Source organism: Octopus bimaculoides, chromosome 8 (genome assembly GCF_046866305.1).
Source record: "Octopus bimaculoides isolate indiv1 chromosome 8, ASM4686630v1, whole genome shotgun sequence".
Classification (NCBI taxonomy): domain Eukaryota; kingdom Metazoa; phylum Mollusca; class Cephalopoda; order Octopoda; family Octopodidae; genus Octopus; species Octopus bimaculoides.
In genome coordinates, this window is record NC_142935.1 from 30,897,648 (window position 1) to 30,920,418 (window position 22,771).

At 37.6% G+C, this 22,771-nt stretch overlaps 2 protein-coding genes and 1 pseudogene across 3 annotated transcripts in view; 2 read left to right on the plus strand and 1 right to left on the minus strand.

Annotated features, from left to right (window-relative positions):
• LOC106874633 (uncharacterized) overlaps positions 1–5,943 on the minus strand; it is a 25,070-nt gene extending 19,127 nt beyond the window's left edge. Inside the window, exon 1 of the mRNA XM_014922427.3 lies at positions 5,648–5,943. Within this exon, the coding sequence (XP_014777913.1) occupies positions 5,648–5,802 (155 nt within the window). The 5' untranslated portion in view covers positions 5,803–5,943. The remainder of the gene's footprint in view (positions 1–5,647) is intronic.
• LOC149134345 (5.8S ribosomal RNA) lies at positions 1,745–1,866 on the plus strand (annotated as a pseudogene; the record flags this gene model as incomplete).
• A 12,860-nt stretch (positions 5,944–18,803) lies between the features above and the next one.
• The window catches only part of LOC106873316 (mitogen-activated protein kinase kinase kinase 13-B), a 204,224-nt gene continuing 200,256 nt past the window's right edge, over positions 18,804–22,771 (plus strand). The window contains exon 1 of one of the 2 annotated variants that reach the window (XM_052970022.2): positions 18,804–19,071. The gene's annotated coding sequence lies outside the window, so the exon portion shown is untranslated. The remainder of the gene's footprint in view (positions 19,072–22,771) is intronic. The other variant, XM_089356300.1, reaches the window with a different exon arrangement.

Sequence of the window (22,771 nt, forward strand, 5' to 3'; positions counted from 1 at the left end):
GAGAATATACAAAAAAATAACAACAGACGAGGACAGGTGGTGTAAATAACAAAAGTATATATTAGCATGACGCTCGGGAATACGGAAAGTCTTTGACGTTTCGAGCTACGCTCTTCAACAGAAAGAATACGGAGACAAGGAGAAAAACACGGAGAAAAAAAATTGAATAGTGTTCAGTCAACGGTCAATCATAATAATGGCCGATCATAACAATGGCTGACCGGAAGTTAGAAATTCTTATTTCAGGAGAGCTAAGAAAGGGGGAGATAACAAACGGTGATCGGGAACGAGGGGCTGTGTGTGGGAGGTAGACTGCTGGTGATCTTGACGTATGTAGTGTGAAAATGGGGGAAGGGAGAAAGGGAGAAAGTAGTTGGTCAGTTGTAGTGTGTGCGTGGTGTGATGCGAGGGTATTGGTGTGGTGTGCGTGGTGTGATGCGAGGGTATTGGTGTGGTGTGATGTGAGGGTGTTGGGAGGTGGGGAAGGCATGGGTGGAGTGTGGGGTAGAGGTAGGGGTCTGTGGGTAGGGTGGGGTATGTGGGTAGGGGTGGGTGGTGGGTGTAAGGAATTGGATGGGGTGGAGTGGGAAGGTAGAGTAGGAGTGTGTTGGGGTGTGGTGGGATGAGCTTATGAGGGGGTGTTGACGAGGAGGGAGAAGGGGAAGGTGGATGTAAGAGAGGGGGAAGATGGGTATGGGAGGGGAGAGGAAGAGAGGAGAGAGGGTGGGTATAAGAGAGGGAAGGGGGATGGAGAGAGGGGGAAGGTGGGTATGGGGGGAGAAAGAGGGGAAGGTGGGTATGGGGGGAGAAAGAGGGGAAGGTGGGTATGGGGGGAGAAAGAGAGGAAGAGAGGAAGAGGAAGAGAGGAAGAGAAAGAGAAAGAGAGGAAGAGAAAGAGAGGAAGAGAAAGAGAGGAAGAGAAAGAGAGGAAGAGAAAGAGAGGAAGAGAAAGAGAGGAAGAGAAAGAGAGGAAGAGAAAGAGAGTGAGAGAGAGGGAAGAGGGTATGGGGGGGAGAAAGAAAGGAAGAGAAAGAGAGTGAGAGAGAGGGGAAGAGAGTGAGAGAGTAAGGGTGAGAGAGTAAAAGAGTAAGAGTGTAGAGAGTAGGAGAGTAAGAGTGTAGAGAGTAAGAGTGAGAGAGGGGGGAGTACGAGAGAAGAGAGTGAGAGAGAGTAAGAGAGAGGAGAGAAAGAGTAGGGGTGAAGAGAAGTGGGAGTGGAGAGAAGTATGAAGAGAGGTGAAGAGACGTACAAAGAAGTAGGAGTCGGAGCAGGAGGTGGGGGAGGGGAGAGATGGGTGGTAGGAGGGAGGGTGGGGGAGAGAGACAGGAGGAGGGGGTTAGATGAAGAGTGGAGGGGAGTTGAGCCCATGTGGCGCAAAGGAGCGAAGATAGAAGATTAATCCCTGTTCACGGCGCAAACGGGAGTCCGGATGGCCCCTGTGCATGGACAATCCAAACACAGACAGGTGTTGCCGCAAGGAGTGGCCGGCAGAACGGAAGTGGCGTGACACCGGGGTGTCATTGCCGACGTTGATATCTCGGAGGTGTTCCGCGAATCGGTCGGCCAGGCGGCGCCCCGTTTGTCCGATGTACAGGGATTGGCAGAGAGAGCAGGAGAGGCAATATATGATGTTGGTAGACGTGCAGGTGAAGGAGTCGGTGATGCGATAGGGTCGGTGATGGGTGCTGGTGAGGAGGGTGGTGTTGGAGAGGTAAGGGCAAGTGCGGCAGCGTGGGCGGGAGCAGAAGAGCGCGGCTATCCGCGTGAACTGATGCGAATTTCAGGACTCAGTGAACATCGACACCTCGAACGCACATTGCGGCCCCGGGATCCCATCGTCCCGGGGCCCCGTCCGGTCGAGAGGCGGTCACGACACGAAATACACTCATACGTTCACATTTATACATAAGCACATACGTACCCACGCATATACAAATATACACATGTGTGCATGTCCCCATATACACATATGTATCCATTTATATATACACACATGTATAAATAGAAATAGACTCATACACATACACATAGCTATACATCTACACCTATTACCTAATAAACAGATACGCATATACATATACATACATGTATACATACGTAAACACACGCATGCACATACATACATACATACAAATACATATACACATACATATATATATATATATAAAAGAAAAAGAACTCAAGTGTTTTCATATATACATACATACACATACCCATATACATACATCCACATATCCATATATATGTGCATGTATACATATATATATATATGTGTACACACACACATATATACACACATACATATACATACATAAACATACATACACGCATACATACATATATACACACACATACATATAGAAATATGTACTTACATACAGAACCTAATAACGCATACATATGGGTTTATACAAATACATACACATACACACACATATATATATATATATAAAAACAAATAGTAAATGAGTATATGCATATATACGTACAGGTATGTGCATACCGACATCCACCTGTATGTATAGGTGCATATCTGGGTACAGGACATTGCAAACAAAACAGAGACGAGAAAACACACAAGCCACATAGAGAACATTCTACTTCATCAGCTACCTCCATTTTAACACAGGCGTTTCGAAGAGCTAGGCATGACGCATCGTTAAAACAGCTCTTCCCATGGACCGCAAATTAAATTTGTATACACAAATTAAATCTTGCCATGGAGGAATGTTGTGGCGGACAAAAAACAAGACAGGAAAACAAACAGAAAAGGCTTTACGGCCAGACGAGAAAAATTGTTTGTGTGTGAACGCTGTGAGGCACGAACTTGAAAGTAGGGACGAAATGGTTTGTGTGTTTGCTCGGCGACAGCCAAGGAAGAAAAGGATTATTGACCGGAAGCATGTGACCATGCCGGTGTAAGGGGAAGAGAGAGAGTGGCAGAGGGAGAAACAAAGGGAGGAAGTAGAAGAATAGGTGAGCAACGAGAGGAAAAGAGAAAGAGAGGAAGTACGAGGGGGAAAAAAGAGATACGTAGTAGTAACAGAGGAAGAACGAGAGGGGTAAAGCGAGATACGTAGTAGTAACGAGGAAGAACGAGAGGGGGGAAAATGATAGAGAAAGAGATAGAGTAGCGTCGGAAAATATGAAGTTACGAAAAACTACTTACAGTTAGACACACACACATATATATATACACATACATACACATGTGGACATACACACTCACATAAACTTGTATACACAATCATATACACACATTTATATTTACACATACACAAACATCTAAATGTTTACTTATATTTTTTTTTAAATAAAAAATACATCTACACAAATATGTTCCCATACTTATTCACAAGTACACTCATATATGAAAATATAAACAAACCTATGTGTTAATAAATACATTTTTACACAAAAATGTACATACATCCAAAAAATCATACGTAAATGCATATTTATATATTAAAAAAAAAAATAATAATATTGATAGGAGTAAAAACAAGGGTAAGAGTGAAAATATAAATGATAATGCGTATATGTACACAGAAAAATCAGTTAAAACACCTCTATTTTATACAAAACCCTAAATATATATACACAGACACACACACACACACATATATATATATATATACACACACATTTTCTCTCACCGATACACGCGTATATATAAAAACACCCATATCGGTATGTTCATACGTACATAAATTTAGTATGTTATGGTTGTTACAAGGGTTTATCAAGATTTAAAATATACTCTAATTAAGGTTAATAAATTACGAAAGTATAGATAAATAATTAGAATCGTAAATAATTTTAATCTTCTAACCTTTGAGGGAAAAACTAATATGTTTTATTAGAACTATTTTAAGAATTTACTTATTACGGGTAAATATGATAGCGTTTTATAAAAACCTTTATTGCTATTTGAATGCAGAATATGTATGTTTTTGCCAGTGTTTACATTTGTAAGAATGTTCTATGGAATTATTTACCAGATTATTCTTTGAAAATAAAATAAAAAGAAATTCTGTTACACAGAGATCGCAGAATTTTCCACCTTTTTCATATGGCTTAGAAATAGAAAGAATAAGCCAGTCTAGTTTAAATTTAATGTTATTATCTTTAAGATCCCAAATTAGTTTGCTAAGGCTCGTGGTATTACGTTTGCTTCTATCTCTAAAGGATGAAAAATGGTTAGAAATTCTAGTGGATAAAGGTGTGGAGGAAGAACCTACGTAAAAGTGAGTATTTTTGGGAGTACTAACTTGACATTGGTAGATAGTGTTTCTGAGTCTCACATTTTCACTTAAAAAACTAATTCTTTTGGAATTGACTTCTGAAATAATGATTTTGTTGTTATGACTATTACTATTATGTGTCGTGTTATTAATATTGTTCCCTATATTATTATTATTAGTGTTATTATTGTTATTTTGGTAAGGGTTAATAATGTTTGGTTCAATGATATTACCGTTTGAACTCTCTAGTGGATGCAAAAGCCTCATATTGTGTGCAGATATTATCTGTGAAATGTTCTTCATGATAGAGAAACCGAATCTAACCTTGTGTGTATTTATGACTTGGGAGTAATGAGAGTGTTTAGGAAAGTTCTTATTTATAGCGTTTTGGAACTGGGATACCAAGTTTGATTTTACATTTTTACTGTAAGGAAGAACTACCCAGACATATTTATTAGGTTCTGGTTTAGAATGTTTTCCGGTATTGTTTATAAATAGTCTTAGTTTATTATTATCATTGAGACAAGGTTTTATTTGACTTTTATTTCCCTTATTTCGTGAAAGGATGTTAATCTTGTTGCTATCGTTAGGTAATTTATGGTTGGGGTTATCTTCGTATTTATTGTTATTATTTAAATTAAAAGCTTTATCATTATAACTATTGCTATTAAAAATATTATTATTAATATTATTATTACTCATATCGGTTTCATAATTAGAATCTATATAATTAACCTTTTTCTCTGTAACCTGCTTTTGATAAAGCTAAATTGTAAAATTCAGCCTCCTTATTGAAGATGAATTCATTCGTAGAAAGATTGGATAGTCTAAGAGAAATATTTTTGACCAAATTTCTCGTTACTGAATTTGCATGTATGTGTGTTTGTGTATATGTATTTATGTATGCATGTACGTTCTCACACATTTATAGGTATGTGTTGTCCAAACCACTATCCGGCAGCGTCCAATTATCTAACGGTTTTTTTCAAATGAATCAAGTCATAACCTTACCCATCTATTGTTTTCATAATCGGTCATAATGTCTTACGTTTAGGATGATTTCCATGCTTTCCCTGATGAGAAGGTTACAATTTTAATATCAAAGATCCCTATGGATCACACAGGTTGTAATCCTTTGAAACATATGTAGGAATAAAGTATGCAATTATAACATGCGTTTTCTCCATTCCTTAAATTCTTATATATACATATATATATATATATACATGATATGCACATGTGTGTGTGTGTGTATAAATACATATATATTACTTGTTCATATACATTTTAATCAGTCTGTCCTCCCACCTTTCCAAATTCTTAACTCTTACATAAATTATCTCCAGTACACATAACCTCATTAAGTAAGCCTGAATTAACATTAAGAAAAAAATTATACTCACACTCTGTCTCCAAATTGTTGAAGATCAACGACATCCCCATTGTCTCTTTGGCAAGAACAATAAGTAGTTTGTCGACAATTTTCACTTTTAGCCAATAAACCTAAAGTCAAAAGGATGATGAGACGTACTGTAACAGGAAAATAACAGTCAACCATTTTGAGAAAGTAGTTTTGAGTGTTACAAATGACCTAGATGATTTGAGAAAACACTGGACTTTAATTTCTGAACTTTAGATAGCTTATCTACTATTTCATGTTAGCCAATTGACATGGTCTTTTTTTTAGGTAACGCGTGAATGATTTACTGTCATTTTTGCATTAGTTTTGTTTTTAGCAATGACAAAAATAATAATAATAAAAAGACAGAGCCAGAGAGAACAAAATGTTTTCAGAAGATCTTATTTAACTTCCATCTTTTAGCTATTTCAGTCATTTGACTGTGGTCATGCTAGGACACTACCCTGAAGAATTTTTTAGTCATAGACGCAGGAGTGGCTGTGTAGTAAGTAGTTTGCTTACCAACCACATGGTTCCGGGTTTAGTCTCACTGCATAGCACCTTGGGCATATATATATATATATGCGAGTAAAAATAAATTTAAAAAAAGGTGTTTTTTTTGTATGATTGTGTATAGAGGAATATATTATTTTGTTTAAAAGAGTTCCAACACTGTCTGTTTTTTATTTCTTATTTATATTCCTGCAAAACCAATGTGGGATATAGAATATGGAATATACAATATATAATATAATATACAATATATAATATAAAATAAAAATGGATGGTACTATGAAATAAAGTATTCAATGTCTTATTGAATATATGGAATATGTCTTATTGAATAGATGAAATATTGAGTGTTCAATATAAAGGATTAAATATATAAATATATAAAGGCGAATATTTTCTATACCTTGTGGTATTTCATATTTTCTATCTGAATAGATAGAAAATATGAAATACCACAAGGTATAGAAAATATTCGCCTTTATATATTTATATATTTAATCCTTTATATTGAACACTCAATATTTCATCTATTCAATAAGACATATTCCATATATTCAATAAGACATTGAATACTTTATTTCATAGTACCATCCATTTTTATTTTATATTATATATTGTATATTCCATATTCTATATCCCACATTGGTTTTGCAGGAATATAAATAAAACATAAAAAACAGACAGTGTTGGAACTCTTTTAAACAAAATAATATATATATATATATATATATATATATATATATATATATATATATATATATATATATACATGTATGTATATGTTTGTGTGTCTGTATTTGTTCCCCCAACATCGCTTGACAACCGATGGTGGTGTGTTTACGTCTCCGTCACTTAGCAGTTTGGTAAGAGAGACCGATAGAATAAGTACTAGGCTTACAAAGAATAAGTCCTGGGGTCGATTTTCTCGACTAAGGGCGATGCTCCAGCATGGCCACAGTCAAATGGCTGAAACAAGTAAAAGAGTAAAAGAGTATATATATATATATATATATATATATATATATATATATATATATATATATATATATATATATGATGATGATGATGATGATGATGATTCAGTTAGTGCATAAAAATCACAACAATGTATTTGAGAATGTATTTGACAAGATCATCATCATCATCATCATCATCTAATGTCTATTTTCCATGCTGGCATGGACTGGACAGTTAGACAAGCTGGAAAGCTGAAGAGCTGCACCAGACTCCAGTTGTCTGTTTTGGCATGGTGTCTACGGCTGGGTGCCCTTCCTAATGCCAACCGCTTTACAGAGTCTACTGGGTGCTTTTTATGTGACACCAGTACAGGCACTTACATGTGGAACCAGCACACCTGCTTTTTACATGGTACCAGCATGAAATCTGTATTTTTAAATTTTTTGTTAATATTTCAAATCTGATGTGAAATGTTATATAAATCAGTGAGAAATATCCTCAATAAAAGTTTATTTTATCATATAACAAAATATGATCTGATGAATCTGTAATTCCAAAACCACCACCACCACTGCCATCGTAATTTTTGCTGCAATTACACTTCATTGCCTATACCACCACCATCACTTCCATCACCGCCATCGTAATTTTTGCTGCAATTACTTATGCCACCATCAGAATAATATCAACACCCTTTCTTTCAATGCATTTTAAATGAATATTTTGAAACAAGATGGCAGGATAGATTCTTCTGTTTTCTTTTGATTGCATTTATTCTTTTGAATTGTGCTGTGAAAGATTAGATATTCGTCTACACTATTGTTGTTAAATTATTTATAAAGGATACAAAAATAAAATATGTATTTAGGCAGTGCTCCAGCATGGCCACAGACAAATGACTGAAACGAGTAAAAGAATAAAAGAATGATAAATTACTTTTGAGCCTTCGTTTATTATTTTGTGTTTTTCCAATTTCAAAAAAAAAAGTAAAAATCTTGTCACTCAAACCATTCCTTGAATACTTTTACTGTCTTATATGAGTGAAAATACATCTCAGGTGTGTTCAGATTCCGATGAGGTCATTTATTTGTGTTGCGAGTGAAAGTCATCACTTTGGAAAGGTCATCTTGCAGGAAATGCTTTATTTCATTCATGTCACAGACAAGAATTTATTAATGGATTATTGTGTGATAAGTGAATAATTTACAAGAGAAGGAAAAAGAAGCAAGAAGTAATTCAAGCTTTTCCTGCAATAGGAAATACCAGAAGTGTGTAACCTATCAACCATGAATTATGGTAGTCAACGTGAAGGCATGTGGTTAGAGTATGTAGCTCATGATTATGAGGTTTTGAGTTCAACTCCCAGTGGTGTGTTTGTTTTATCCTTGAGAAAGACACTTTATTTCACGTTGCTCCAGTCAACTCAGCTGGCAAAAATGAGTTATATCTGTATTTCAAAGGGGCCAGTCTAGTCACATTTTGTGTCATGATGAATCTCCCTGAGAACTACGTTAAGGATACACATATCTGTCTGTGGAGTGCTCAGCCACTTGCACATTCATTTCACAAGCGAGCTGTTCTGTTGATCAAATTACCTGGAATCTTCATCACTGAGTGGCTGTGTGGTAAGTAGCTTGCTTACCAACCGCATGATTCCGGGTTCAGTCCCACTGCGTGGCACCTTGGGCAAGAATCTTCTACTATAGCCTCAGGCTGACCAAAGCCTTATGAGTGGATCTGGTAGACGGAAACTGAAAGAAGCCCATCGTATATATGCATATATATATGTATGTGTGTGCATATGTTTGTGTGTCTGTTTGCCCTCCCAACATCACTTGACAACTGATGCTGGTGTGTTTACATCCCCGTAACTTAGCATTTCTGCAAAAGAAACCGATAGAATAAGTACTAGGCTTACAAAGAATAAGTCCTGGGGTCGATTTGCTTGACTAAAGGTGGTGCTCCAGCATGGCCACAGTCAAATGGCTGAAACAAGTAAAAGAGTAAAAGAGTATATATATATATATATATATATATATATACACACACACACACACACAAGCAAAATAATTGAGATTCAGATGAATTGAGCACTTAAGTTGAAGCACTAAAAATCTGCATGGTATTATCCATACAACTTCAAAATAAGGTGAATAAAATCGAAATAAGCAACAGGATATCCAGAGGTGATGCAGTACTACTGTTCCAAGCAGCTCCATTTAACTGAACAATGCCTTGGACAAGTGTCTTCTGCTATAGCCCCAGGCTAATCAATGCCTTGTGAGTGAATTTGGTTGATGGAAACTGTAAAGAAGCCCATCAACATCATTTAATATCCACTTGTTTTGGAGGATGTTAAATGATGATGATATATAGGCATGTATGTTTGTGTTTTTGTTTGTCCCCTGCCACCACTTAACAATTGGTGTAGGTTTGTTTACATCCCCATAACTTTGCAGTTTAGCTAAAGAGAACACAAGAATAAGTACCAGAGTTAAAAAAGAAGTTATTACTGCTTAGCGATATTTCATCTGTTTTTACATTCTGAGTTCAAATTCTACCGAGGTCGACTTTGCCTTTCATCCTTTCGGGGTCGATAAATTAGGTTCCAGTTGTGTACTGGGGTTGATCTAATTGACTGGTCCCGTCCCCAAAAATTTCAGGCCTTGTGTCTAGAGCAGAAAAGAATTGTTAGCATGTTGGGCAAAACACATAGCAGCATTTTGTCCTTCCTTACTTTCTGAGTTCGAATTCTGCTGAGGTCAACTTTGCTTCTCATCCTTTTGGGGTTAATAAAATACATATTTGTTAAGCACTGGGGTCAATGTAATTGGCTTACCCACACTCCTGAAATTCCTAACCTTCTGCCAAAATTTAAAACTAATAATTACAATATGATGCGATAAACTGGCAGACTTATCAGCACATTGGACAAAATGCTTACCAGCATTTCCTCCATCTTGTTACATTCTGAGTTCAAATCCTGCTGAGGTCAAATTCACCTTTCATCCTTTCAAGGTTGATAAAATAAGTTGATGTAATTGACTTTCCCAAGATTAGAAAGATTAATTATAACAAAGTGCAAAGTTAGAGCTAGTGATAATATCAGGACTTTTGCAGTCAATGTTTTTAAGTATAAAGCTTACTAAGATGTGGTAATATCTTATTTTATCAATGTTCTAGAACTTGTGCTGTAAACCTGATAATTTTATGAAACTCACTTTGCTGTCACGTGATTTCAAGTTCACTCCTAATGTGCAGCACCTTGTCAAGTGATGATGATGATATATATATATATATATATGTTCTATGTGTGCCATAAATATCGCCATCCGTTTAGAGAAAAATTTGTAGTTTAGAATCAGTAGTTCTTTGACTGCTATTTCTAAATTTTCAGTATGTTGGAGAAGCAACTCAATGCTAATCCCTGTATATTTATGATGATAAATGGTTTTACCGATAAAGGTTTTTTCATACTGAACTACTTGGCAAAATTGTTAATTGTTAATTCTATTATTAATTGACGATTCCCTGCCCTTATTCTTGTATATATATATATATATATATATCATCATCATTATCATCATCATCATCGTTTAACGTCCGCTTTCCATGCTAGCATTGGTTGGACGATTTGACTGAGGACTGGTGAACCAGATGGCTACACCAGGCTCCAATCTGATTTGGCAGAGTTTCTACAGCTGGATGTCCTTCCTAACACCAACCACTCCGAGAGTGTAGTGTGTGCTTTTTACATGCCACTGGCACAGGAGCTAGTCAGTTGGGCCTGGCATGGTCGGATTTGGATAGTGCCTTTTATGCACCACCAGCATTGGAGCCAGTTAGGGGGCACTGGCATCAGTCACATTCGGACAGTGCTCTTTACATGTCACTAACACAGGAGCCAGTCAGGCAGCTCTGATATCGATCAGGTTCGGATGGTACTTTTTACGTGCCACCAGCACGGGAGCCAGTCAGGTGGACCTGGCATCAACCATGTTTGGATGGGGCTTTTTACATGTCACTGGCATGGAAGCCAGTCAGGGGGCACTGGTATTGACCACGTTCAGATGATGCATTTTACATGCCACCGGAATGGGAGCCAGTCAGGCGGCACTAACCAAAGCTACAATTTTAGTTTTATTTGACTCAACAGGTGTCCTCAAGCATATTATATTACCCGATGCATCAAGGGTACTTTTAAATGAGTCGGTTATGCAACACTAGCATCAGCCATGGCTGCAATCTCACTTTAGTTGTCGGGTCTTCTCAATCACAGCATATCGCCAAAGGTCTTGGTCTCCTGTTATTGCCTCTGTGAGGCCCAACATTCGAAGGTCATGCTTCACCACCTCATCCCATGTTTTCCTGGGTGTACCTCTTCCACAGGTTCCTTACACAGTTAGGGTGTGACACTTCCCCACACAGCTGTCCTCATCCACACGTAACACATGACCATACCAGCGCAGCTGCCTCTCTTGTACACCACATTTGATGCTTCTTACGTCCAACTTTTCTCTCAGGGCGCTCACACTCTGTCGTATATGCACACTGATATTGCACATCCAGCGGATCATATATATATATATATGTATATATATATATATATATATATATATATATATATATATATATATATATATATATACATATATATCATCATCATCCTCATCATTTAATGTCTGCTTTCTATGCTAGTATGGGTAGGACAATTTGACTGGGGACTGGCGAACTAGATGGCTACACCAGACTCCAATCTGATTTGGCAGAGTTTCTACAGCTGGATGCCCTTCCTAACGCTAACCACTCCAAGTGAGTGTTATGGGTGCTTTTTATGTGCCACCGACACAAGGGCCAGTCTGGCGGTACTGACAACGGCCACGCTCAAATAGTGTTTTTTATGTACCACCTGCACAGGAGTCAGTCCAATGTTTTGTTCACATGCCACCGGCATGAGCGCCAGTAAGGTGAAGGTGGAAACGATCACGCTCAAATGGTGCTTTTTATGTGCCACCACCACGGGAGCAAGACTGCTGCTCTGGCAGTGATCCTGGAACAACAGAAAGGGTCTCGCATTGGCTTCTGGTGTCAGTAAAGTGAAGAAGGTGGTTAGCAAGCTGGCAGAACCATTGGCACGATGGACAAGATTTCTGCATTTCTTCCAACACTTTACATTCTGAGTTCAAATCCTACAAAGGTCAACACAGTTCTATATTTGAGAGATGACGAATTATGTACATTATTTACATTTGACGGATATTTGTCCTCATCTTGTTGTTGTTAACACAACGTTTTGGCTGTTATACCTTCCAGCCTTCTTATGGCCTAGTGGTTAAGAGCACGGGCTACTAACCCCAAGATACCAAGTTCGATTCCAGGCGGTGACCTGAATAACAATAACAATAATAACAATAATAGTTATAATAATAATAACATTGAAAAATACCTAAGGAATGAGAACCCAGCTTTGAAATTTCCCCAAGACACTTGATGAAGGCTGGAGGGTATATCAGCCAAAACGTTGTGTGAACAACAAACAAGATGAGGACAAATATCCGTCAAATGTAAATAATGTAAATAATCTACAAAGGTCAAGTGTGTTTTTCATCCATTTAGAGTTAATAAGATAAAGTACCAGTCAAGTACTGGGGTCAATGCAATCAATTGCCTCCCACCCCACTGCACCTTGTGACCCCCGTCCCTGCTCCTTTCAAAATTACTGGCCTTGAAGGAATGTTGTAATCTCTGTAACTTTCACAACAAGAAGACTGGGTAACCGGTTTTATGAGTCATACGACTCAAGGAAAGTAAGGAAAATATCTGTGAGTAAAGGGGAGAGAGAGAGAAAAGGAGGGAGAGAGAGAGAAAAGGAGGGAGAGAGAGAGAAAAGGAGGGAGAGAGAGAGAGAGAAAGGGAGGGGGGAGAGAGAAAGGGAGGGGGGGAGAGAGAGAGAGAAAGGGAGGGGGGAGAGAGAGAGAGAGAGAAAGGGAGGGGGGGAGAAAGGGAGGGGGGAGAGAGAAAGGGAGGGGGGGAGAGAGAGAGAGAGAGAGAGACAGAGAGACAGAGTGAAAGAGAGAACAGAAATGAGAAGAAGAAGCTTTAATTTTTCCTATGACAGGAAATACCAGAGGGAAATCGTAAAGTAAGAAAGAAATGATTGAATAGAAACAGAATCGACAATAATACCTGTGATTGTAATATCATTGCATGATCAGGTATTTGCATTATTCGTTCTTACAGTTAAAATATTTTGTCTTTAGTCGTTACTCAAGAGTGGATGAGGTTAATGTTTTTTAAACAATCCAGATGTTCAAATTGTTGTGCAAGCAAAGAAACACAAAGATAAAACATGTACGAGTGTGTGTGTATGTATGTATGTGTGGAGGGAGTTGTGGACAAAATTACACCCACCCCACACCCCACCTTATATCCCAATAAAAAAAAATTATTTCCTAAAAAATGTTTCCTTCAGAAGAATTCTTTTATCATTATTTTATTGTTATTGATATTTTTTTGTTGTTTTTGCATAGGAATTTCTTTTTCTTTTTCTTTTTTTTTTTGCTTTTGCTTATCTCACAGGCATGTCTTTGTGGTTAAGAAGCTCATTTTGCAACCACCCGGTCTTGAGTTCAGTTCCACTGCGCGACACTTTGGGCAAGTGTCTTCTGTTATAGCCCATGAGTGAATTTGCAAGATGGAAACTGCATGGAAACCTGTTGTGTGTGCATGCGTGTGTGTATGTACATATGTATATGTATATATATATATATATATATATATATATATATATATATATACATATATATATAAATATAAATATATATATAGGCCTCTGCTAGGGGTGTAGCCAGCCCATTTATGCGTACCTTTCCTTCATTGGACACTAAACTCCGCTTGCGAAGACCTGTTGAGGCAAGTGAAAGCGAAATCGTGATGGCACCTGTGCCCAGCATCGCCTTCCTGGCACTTGTGCCAGTGGCCCGTGAAAAGACATTCGAGCGAGGTCATTGCCAGTGCCGCTGGACTGGCTCCTGTGCAGGTGGCATGTAAAATATACCATTTTGAGCGTGGCCGTTGACAATACCTCCCGACTGGCCTTCGTGCCGGTGGCATGTAAAAGCACCCACTACAGTCTCAGAATGGTTGGCGTTAGGAAGGGCATCCAGCTGTAGAAACTCTGCCAAATCAGATTGGAGCCTGGCATAGCCATGATGATGATGATGTATCGTAAATTGAGCTTGTTAATTTTCCCGGTTTCTCCACTGTAGAGCCTGTCATTTTATAACCAGAAATACAACTAAGCATAGTTGTAACCACTTCACTTAAACGGTTGACGATATTTCATACGGAGCTTCAAATTCACCAGAAGCAGTCATACATCTAACTGTACACACAAGAACGATTCCGATTTAACCGATGTTAATTTTTCAATTAGAATCCAAATGATTAACAGATAATTTAATAACGTAGTCAGGAACTTGGAAAAGGAGTCTTGATTAACGAAACCTGAACAGTAAGAGATTTTTATGTTAATCTGGTTGAACATGAAGGAACGTTATTCATGAAAATAGATAATAAGTTATCTCCCTTACATAATACTTCTGCTCTGCTTTCCGATGGAGTAACATAACTTTTGTCCTTCAAATGGTTGTTAGCTTGTCGCTGTTGAACTAGATTGTTCGAAATAAATTTGACCAAGATTATTCTATATCTAATTTCCTGATTCCAATCTTTGCTTGAGATATATGTTCCATTGCACTGTACTTTACTAGTAAAAACTGGAATTCAATTACAAAACGAGTTCTCAAGCAGTATTTGAAGTTAGGACACTTATAAACTTTCTCAAAGAATTGTAATTAATCCCTATTTTAACTTTATACATTTTTCCAATGCCTTGTAAATTTATGTCCAAAACCCTCTTTCTGAGTATATACTTTTGCATACACTCTAACAACATCTTTCACTATTTGGTGATACATTTAACCACCAGTAAATGAATATGGTTTTTCTAACACAAATTACCATATTTGATGCCATATAAGGTGCACTTTTTACAAAAAAGTATCTCAGAAAGTCACCCTGGGTCCTGTATGTCAAGATGAGCTTCCCATCTTAAGGCGGTGAATTGGCAGAAACGTTAGCACGCTGGGCGAAATGCTTAGTGGTATTTTGTCTGCCGCTACGTTCTGAGTTCAAATTCCGCCGAGGTCGACTTTGCCTTTCATCCTTTCAGGTTCAATTAAATAAGTACCAGTTACGCACTGGGTCGATATAATCGACTTAATCCATTTGTCTGTCTTTGTTTGTCCCCTCTATGTGTAGCCCCTTGTGGGCAGTAAAGAATTAAGATGAGCTAGTTGTGTTCCTGACACTCACAACCATTGCCTAGTTTTAACCCAGCGACTCTCTGTTACTTAACCTAACTCGATAATAATGATATTTACTTAAGCATTATTATTATTATTATTATTATTATTATTATTATTATTATTATTATTATTATTATTATTATTATTATTATTATTATTATTAAGACGGCGAGCTGGTAGAATCGTTAGCACGCTGGGCGAAATGCTTAGCGGTATTTCATCTGCTGCTATGTTCTGAGTTCAAATTCTGCTGAGGTCGACTTTGCCTGTCATCCTTTCGGTGTCAATGAAATAAATACCAGTTACACAATGGGGTCAATGTAATCAACTTAATCCTCTTCCCCAAGCTGCCCTTGTGACAAAAATTTGGAATCATCATCATTATTATTATTATTATTATTATTATTATTATTATTATTGTGTGAGAGAGCAGTACACACTCCAAAATGACACTGGGGTACAAATACACAAAGCCCAGTATACCCACCATGACTACCCATCTGATAAGGGTACACCAGGCACATGCATCACAACCATGTGCGTGACATGGTGACCTCATATCAAGATACACATAGCACATGCCCTTGCTAGTGGGGCCCAGTTAGAATTTCCTTCGGGTTGAGTAGTTCATCTTGCTCAAAAGGTCCCTGAATAAGGGTTGTTTAAGGATGTTGAACAAAACACCTATGTTTCCAGAGGTGAATTATTCAAACCCCAAAGAATTCCTCTTGACACATGGCTATGATGTTCCTCCACTACTCCTGCTCATGATCAGAGATGCGCATATCGTCAGCCACCAAGGGACATGCTCAACTGGTTATGGTCAAACAAATGACAAGCAAATCTGTGGTATTGAGCAGAATATTTGCTTAGTGTAAAATAATATTTTCCCATGATGTCTTTTCTACATTATATTCTTGTCACCACATAAAAAATATGAGAAGTAGATAAACTATGCTATAGTTAAGCCTTCTGAGTGGATTTGGTAGATGGAAACTGAAAGAAGCCAATCATGTGTGTGCATGTGCATGTGTGTGTGTGCACGCGTGCGTGCATGTGTGTTTGTCTGTCTGTATGTATGTATCAGGTCATCCCATAAGTCTTGTCCGATTTTACCCTTTTTAAATTGAATGAAATTTAATAGTATTTTAGAATGTCTAATGGAATTAAAAACTAATTTTATGCATTTGTGTACATTTAAACTAATTAAATATTATTTTACAGAGTAATAGAATTAAAATTTCTTTCATTAAAACCCTTTCTAACATAGAAGTATCCAAAGAGCATTTGAGGCACATAATGCTTTATGAGCACAAAAAAGGAAACTTTGCAGCTGAAGTGACTCGAAACATACACTCAGTTTATGGGAAAGAATGCTTGAATGAAAGAACTTGCAGAAAATGGTTTGCAAAATTCAGAAGCGGAGATTTCAGCCTTGAAGATGAAGATCGAACAGAATGTCCAGTTGAGTTTGATGATAAGCTCCTTGAGGCATTACTTGAAGAAAATCCTGAATTATCAGTTGAAGAATTGGCAATAATGCTTAGTTCAAACCATACAACTGTTGATTGTCATCTTCAACACCTTGGAAAGGTTCCTAAACCTGGAAAATGGGTGTCTCATGAATTGTCCGAAAGCAACTGCAAATCCCGAGTTGACATCTGCTCTTCTCTCCATTCTTGCGAACTCATTTCACCCTTTTTGGATCTTCTATCGAAATGTTAAAGATAAATAAGTAACTGCCTTGCACAGTTCAGAGGATTCATTGTATTCTTGATGCTTCTGTGTTTATGCTTACCAAGTCTGAAGATCTTGTTTGCATGCACTTGATTACACAGGACAGATGGGTTTATCGAATGTGATGAAGGCAATGTGCTAAAATATAATATTCTATAAATTTCTTTACCAAACAATGCATGGTACTCAGATTAGATTGATATTGAATAGAACACAGCTGTCCTTGAGAGAATATATTGATTCTAAACATGTGCAGAAGAATTTTTACAAGAAAATCAAATACTCTTACAAGGAACAGGGAGCAGTGTCGAATACTTTGTCTTATAACCAAGGTTACCATTAAGTTTACAGAGTGAAACTTGCTTCAAAATCTTGATCTTCATTTTAAATGAATTCCACAAAGATGGAAAGAATTTTAGAGTGGTTAATAAGGGCTAGCTAGCATTAGAGATCATCATCGTCGTCATCATCATCATCGTCGTCGTCGTCGTCATCATCATCATCGTCGTCGTCGTCGTCATCGTCATCACCACACCACCACCACCATCATCATCATCATCATCATCATCATCATCATCATCATCGTCGTCTTCATCATCATCATTGTCTTCATCATCATCATCATTTAATGTCCGTGTTCAATGCTGGCATGGGTTGGACAGTTTGACAGGATCTGATGCACCCAAGGACTGCATTGTGCCCCAGTGTCTGCTTCAGCTTGTTTTCTACAGCTTGATGCTTAAATTTACATTTTGATGGCTCTTACAATTACTATAATCCTGGACTAATCTACGTAACTGGACTTTCGGAGAGAGTCGACCCAATTTCTCTGAGGACAGCAATACAGATCAATCTAGAAAAAGAATAAAGAATGAAAAGAACATGGTATAAAGATAAGGACACAGAGCCCATAAATACCATCTTTATCCTTCAGATCAAATGTAGCAAACTTTCTCATAACCCATAGCAAAGCAAAGTAACCTTTTTGAGGTTATTACATCAACTGTTTTAATGTAAAAACAAATAAATTAACAAAACCTTCACACTCCAAATATAATTTATCAGAAGTCTTTTTGTTTATCGGTGTTTAACACATCAGTAAGGAACTGGTTTGATTTATTTCTTCTTATAACAATCCTATCTGATTTCTAATGCTATCCTCATTTTCTTTCTTTCTTTTTCTTTTTTTTTCATTCTTTCGGTAAAAGTCTATGACACCATGAGTGAGTGTGTGATATTGTCTTTCCTCTGCTCGACAGAACTGAACAAACACTCGCACACACACACACACACACACGTACTCATGAGTGATGTCATGTACTAATACCGAAACATTGTCTTGCTTTTTTTAATTTTTTTTATGCACAGTCAAATAATTAAACAATTCTAGTTAGTATCAAACATCGTCAGTACAGTTAATGCATCCGTACCTACAGAAAGACCTCTAGAGAATAAGGAACAAAGATTTTCTTTCTAGAACTTGGAGGGAAAATCACAAAAGAAAACAAGATAAAATGAAAAAGCGAAGAGAAAAATCGATAGCACCCGGTTTGACACCCGGAAACCGAACGGAAGTGTCCAGTGCTTGCAATTACTGAGCCTCGTTTTGAATGATATCGCTGGAACAGGTGTCGTCTGCCCCAGTCAGTCACACGTCGACAGTTTGTGGAAATATATCGGAGTTGGCGAATGATCAACATCACCTGACCTCCATGTTCGTGCCTGGCTTTTTATTATTATCATTACAACGATAAAGCATATATATACATATATATATATATATATATATATATATATATATATATATATATATATAAAAATATATACATGTGCATATATGTGCGATCTTTAGGTGAGTTTAATCTTCCCCCCACCTTCGAATTGTTTGTGTTCTATTTCAGGTGATGACTATTGTTTAGCGATGCACTTTGAGAAATAATATATAGCTTGGCTTGTAAATATGTATTTGTCATTGATTTCATATGTAAATAGAATTTTCTAAAGGAGAGAAAAAGAGAGAGTCTTGAAGGAACGAGATGGTGTAACAATTATGTCAGACACGAGGTGGAAGAAATGGAAGGGCTACAACTGAGAATCGAATCCGGGAGCAGCGCTCACCCTCTGGTCTGCAGCGCTCACCTTCTCCATAAATTCAACATTGTTTGTATTAAAGATCATATATGTTAATGGCAAAAGAAATAAGAGATCGTGATATTTATACGCTTCTAAAGAACATAATGGTCTGCTTGAAGTGACAAGGACTCAACATGGAATCGAACACGTCTCGCCCATTAGGCTCACCAAAATCTCTTCCTTATGGAACTTGGAACTTTTCTCGACAGGTTATTTTTCACTAAACATCATAATGTATCTTTAAAAACGTGTATATATATATTTATGAATGAGTGTACACAATATATTACTGGTACCTATGTTGATTAATTCCGGGGTGGAGGGATGACGAAAGATGATATGGATAGATGTAAAACTATCCGCCTGTTATTTAGCCCCAGGTGAGCTCTGCATGTGGACCTATGATTAAAAGCGTTCTACTATTAAATATCCTCTTTGTTTGCACACAAACTACCTCAGACTGCATTATGCAACTCATCCACCCGCCCTTTTGTAGTTTTTTAAAGGGTGTGATTTCAGAATTTGCTGCTATTTCTAGCAGGTCAAACGACTATGTGGAGGCCCCCTCGGTCCAGCTGTTGTTCACCTGCATTACTCATACCTGTTAAATATGAATTGCTGGTATATTGAGTAATTACATGTCTACCCCCAGTTTTATCCGGCAAAGTAAATGAGTGGTTGTGGCCATCATGCATTTTCTAATGGAATAAATGAAACATTTCCAAATGAGAATCAACAGTCATGAAGATCTTAATGTCTGGCCAGGCACTCACTGCACGCCTCTGCGCGCGCGCGCGCGAGTGTGTTTGTGTGCATGTGTATCTATCTATCTATCTATCTATCTATCTATCTATCTATCTATCTATCTGTCTATCTATCTATCTCTACATTCACCTATCTATCTATCTATCTATCTGTACATACCTGCATACATACATATGTATACACGTGTATGTATGTGTGTATGTATGTACGTACGAGAGGGTGCTGACAAGTTTCTGGCTTACAGTAAAAGAATATACAGGAAGATCAGCTAATTATGATTTTATTCAACATATTCCCCTCTCAGATTCACACACTTTCTGTAGCGGTCCTTCAGTTTTTCTAAGGCCCTGTAAAAGAACTTGGAAGGTTGGGCCTCCAGCCAGGCCTTTCACGACACCCTTAAAGCCAGGAACTTTTCAGTACCCCCTCGTATATATGTATGTATGTATGTATGTTTGTATGTATGTATGTATGTGTGCAGAAATGAAATGGCTTGAATGTCTCTGACGACGTGTTTGATCGAGGGTGATTTTCAGTTTTAAATTAGGAAATAAGACATTAAATAATGAACCCTTCTGCATACTCCGAAAAAGACAGGGTGGTCACGTTGGAACGAGTTTGATTATGGAAAAACTCGGTTAAGGTTTACAGATGCAAATAAACGTGGTGGTAGAAGTTTAAGAATAGAAAACTTGACAGACATATGTAAGTAGAATAAAATTTATCAACGGGACCCAATTATAAGATTCGGAAAATAATTTTTTGAACTTATGGCATGAGGCCAGCAATTTTAAGGGTGAGGAGTTGGTCAATGACATTGACCCCGGTACTTGATTGGTGACCTCGGTCGTATTTGAACTCAACGCAAGGAATCGGAAGAAATGCCGCAAAGCATTTGAACGCTGTGCAAACGCTTCTGCCATTTCGAAACCCTTATTCGGAGAATAATTGTTTCTCATTTTGAGGGAAGGGTTAGTCGATTACCTACATCAGATTTATTTCGTCGGCCCTGGTGGGACGACGAAAGGCAAAGTTGACTTCGGTAGGATTTGAACTCAAAACGTAAAAAGCCATAACACATACCGCCGTTCTAATGACATAAGGGCAGAAATTTGGGGTAATGGGATTGTATCGATCTCAGTGGGAATGAATGGCAAATTTGATCGCGGCGGGACTTGAACTCGAAATGTCAAGAGACGTATCTAAATCCCACATGACATCGAATCCGCTACTCGAGTAATTCTCCGATATTATCTGTTTAAAAAAACATTAATAATAAACTGGTTAGTTTCAATGCAGAAGCACCTTATAGATTTTCATACTGCTAACTTCTAGTTGCCATGGTTACTACAACGATAGCGATAGTTGCATAAGAACTCGCAGACAGCTTCTGCTAGTAAGGCTGCTTCAGACATGTGGCGTTAATTTTTCCTAAATCGATCTTATTTAGTAGTGGTCACGGCAATTATATATATTTTAACTTTGAGAGTGAATCTCTGTCCTATGTTGGTTCAAGCACTGTTCGGTCTTCTTTCAAGCACCATCATTGATTTTGAAGTTTACCTCATTCTTCAGCAGGATGTCCTAAATATTCACCACTCTCTTACAAAACCAATGTTTTCCAACATTCAGTCGCACTTGTTACCTCTTCTCATTTTCCTCTGGTTTACAAACAAATCTTCCCAGGCTTTTGTCATATATTCCATTCGAGGTGATCTTACAAACCTCTATTATATAAACCCGTGTGGTCTTCTTTATTAAGTCAAAGATGGGTAGAAATAGCTTCGTAAGTCTTATTATTATTATAAACAATTCTATAAACACAAGACCTGAAATATTTGGCGAGGTTTGGGAAGCGAGTCGTCAGTTATACGCCTGACTGATACTCATTTTATCGACCCCGAAAGGATGAAAAGCAAGGTCGACATCGGCATAATTTGAACTTAGAACGTAATATCGGAATAAATGCCGCTAAATATTTTGACCGGCGTGCTAACGATCCTGCTAAGCTCGCCGAAATAACGCACCATCGACAACGAGGAGCTTCTGTGCGGCGGCTCAACATGCTAGAAATAGCAGCATACAAATCGCCCTCATCACACAATTGTCAGAGAGAAAGAGAGAGAGAATTAGGCAGATAAGATAATGTTTTCCTGGACATTAGCGATAAAAATGAATAGCGAAATTGAAATATTTTTGATCAGTTTTGCTAAATCAGAGCTGACCTCAAAATAAGAATACTATCAAGGCAGGAAAATTACTAGAAATTTCAATAATGACGACATTTATTGATCAAGATGGTTGACACTTTTAACTCTCATTGTCCTTTCTATAGTTTAATGGTTTACGAATTCGATTCGCGAGTAAAGAAATAACGTGTTTCCCAGGATTGTTTGCAAAGCGCACACTAAGCGCACCCACTGCGCATTTTTTTGAGTTAACGTGTGCGTTCGCGCGCGTGTATGTTTGTATGTGTGTATGCCTGCATGTATGTATGCATGTGTATGTATGTATGTATGTAAGCGTGTGTATGTATGTATGCATGCATGCATGTGTATGTATGTATGTATGTATGTATGTATGTATGCATGTATGTAAGCGTGTGTATGTATGTATGCATGTGTATGTATATATGCATGTGTATGTATGTATGT